Source organism: Myzus persicae, unplaced genomic scaffold (assembly GCF_001856785.1).
Source record: "Myzus persicae strain clone G006 unplaced genomic scaffold, MPER_G0061.0, whole genome shotgun sequence".
Classification (NCBI taxonomy): Eukaryota; Metazoa; Arthropoda; class Insecta; order Hemiptera; family Aphididae; genus Myzus; species Myzus persicae.
The window spans coordinates 1-1,257 of record NW_019103625.1 but is presented as its reverse complement, the minus strand read 5'-3'; the positions used below and the strand labels follow the sequence as shown (position 1 = coordinate 1,257).

The window sequence follows — 1,257 nt, the reverse complement described above, 5'->3', positions numbered from 1 at the left end:
ATATAATATTTATTTTAATAAAATTTTTTAAAACTGATTTTCAATAATATAATAGGTACGCTTAGTGAATAAAATATAATATACTTAATATGGTCAAATAAAAAAATAAAAATGTATATAATACCTTGTGAGAATAAAGCCTTGATAGCGTTCATCGATATTTTACAGCAAGACTTAAGGAATACAAATAATTCAAAAGTTCATCTTTAGAAAAGTTGATGTTAAAACTGTTACAAATAGATATAATTTTTTTTTTCCTATCACTTAATGGATTTAAAAAAATATTCAAAAATACATTTTCATCGTTTTTTGTCAAAGATATCATCGTTGTAGAATTAACTAATTGTATACATTCAATAAACATATAAATACTTGGATGTTTAATCCTGACGATATTTTGGAATTTATTGTTGAATGCTTCTGATATGTTATTAGTGCGGGCATCACCTTTTTTTGATGCATTATATACACTCCATAAATGTGGTGGAAAAATCGGTGGCTGTCGTTTGAGATACATGGTTTCAAATTCAGTATTCGTTGCTTTATAACTTCCATTAACGTACGTTGCATCGAAATAAGTTAATATGTCGTCTACATCGTCATTGTAATTAATTGTATCATACAATATAGATATTCCTAAAATAAAAAGTAATAATAAATAATAAAAATAATTATATAATAATTCATATTTTATTACCTTTTTTAATCATATTCACAGGTAAGAATGCCAGAGCACTAATTAATTTTACAGCTTGTCTGAATTTTTTATTTTCTTTATATTTTATGGCTAGTCCTAATTCTTGCACTTTTCTCCAAATTGATTGATTTAAGTGAAAATAGCATAATTGGATTGCTACTTCATTTTCAAATACATCTTGAATTGCTTTTATCACAGCTTGTTCGAAATCAATCGAAATCACTTTAACCGAAGAACAATATTTTTTTAACACCAAAAGCATTTCTTTATAGGTTTCTTTTGTTTTTTTTTGCAGTAATACGTACACCATCGGTAAACTTTTTTCCCTTATTTGAGCATGAATAACATATACTTGAAAGAAACCTCGTGGACAGGTTGCAAAAGTGCCATCCATAAATATATGTTTTGATGATGATAAAGATTTTAAACATAACTGTGAAGCAAAAACTAAAATTCTATTCTTATTATTTTTGTTGTCATAAAGAAGAAATTGCTGTGGATCTATTCCACCGGTAGTGGCCCATTTTGAATTGTCCAAGTTTAATTCATTTATTGATTTT

General features: G+C 26.1%; 1 protein-coding gene across 1 annotated transcript; it reads right to left on the bottom strand.

Moving 5' to 3' along the window:
- Positions 1-98: 98 nt before the first annotated feature.
- On the bottom strand, positions 99-1,245 carry LOC111034949. The gene is made up of 2 exons (XM_022316399.1): positions 698-1,245; positions 99-636 (listed from the first exon to the last, which is right to left on the bottom strand). Exons 1-2 carry the CDS (start codon positions 1,089-1,091, stop codon positions 152-154), a joined length of 879 nt encoding a protein of 292 aa, XP_022172091.1. The 5' UTR covers positions 1,092-1,245; the 3' UTR covers positions 99-151.
- Positions 1,246-1,257: the final 12 nt, after the last annotated feature.

Excerpts from the sequence above, each read along its gene's own strand:
- LOC111034949 (XM_022316399.1), bottom strand. The coding sequence starts at position 1,091 with ATGGATGGCACTTTTGCAACCTGTCCACGAGGTTTCTTTCAAGTATAT. Across the intron at positions 637-697 it reads TGTGAATATGATTAAAAAAG|GAATATCTATATTGTATGAT; the intron begins GTAATAAAATAT and ends TTTTTATTTTAG.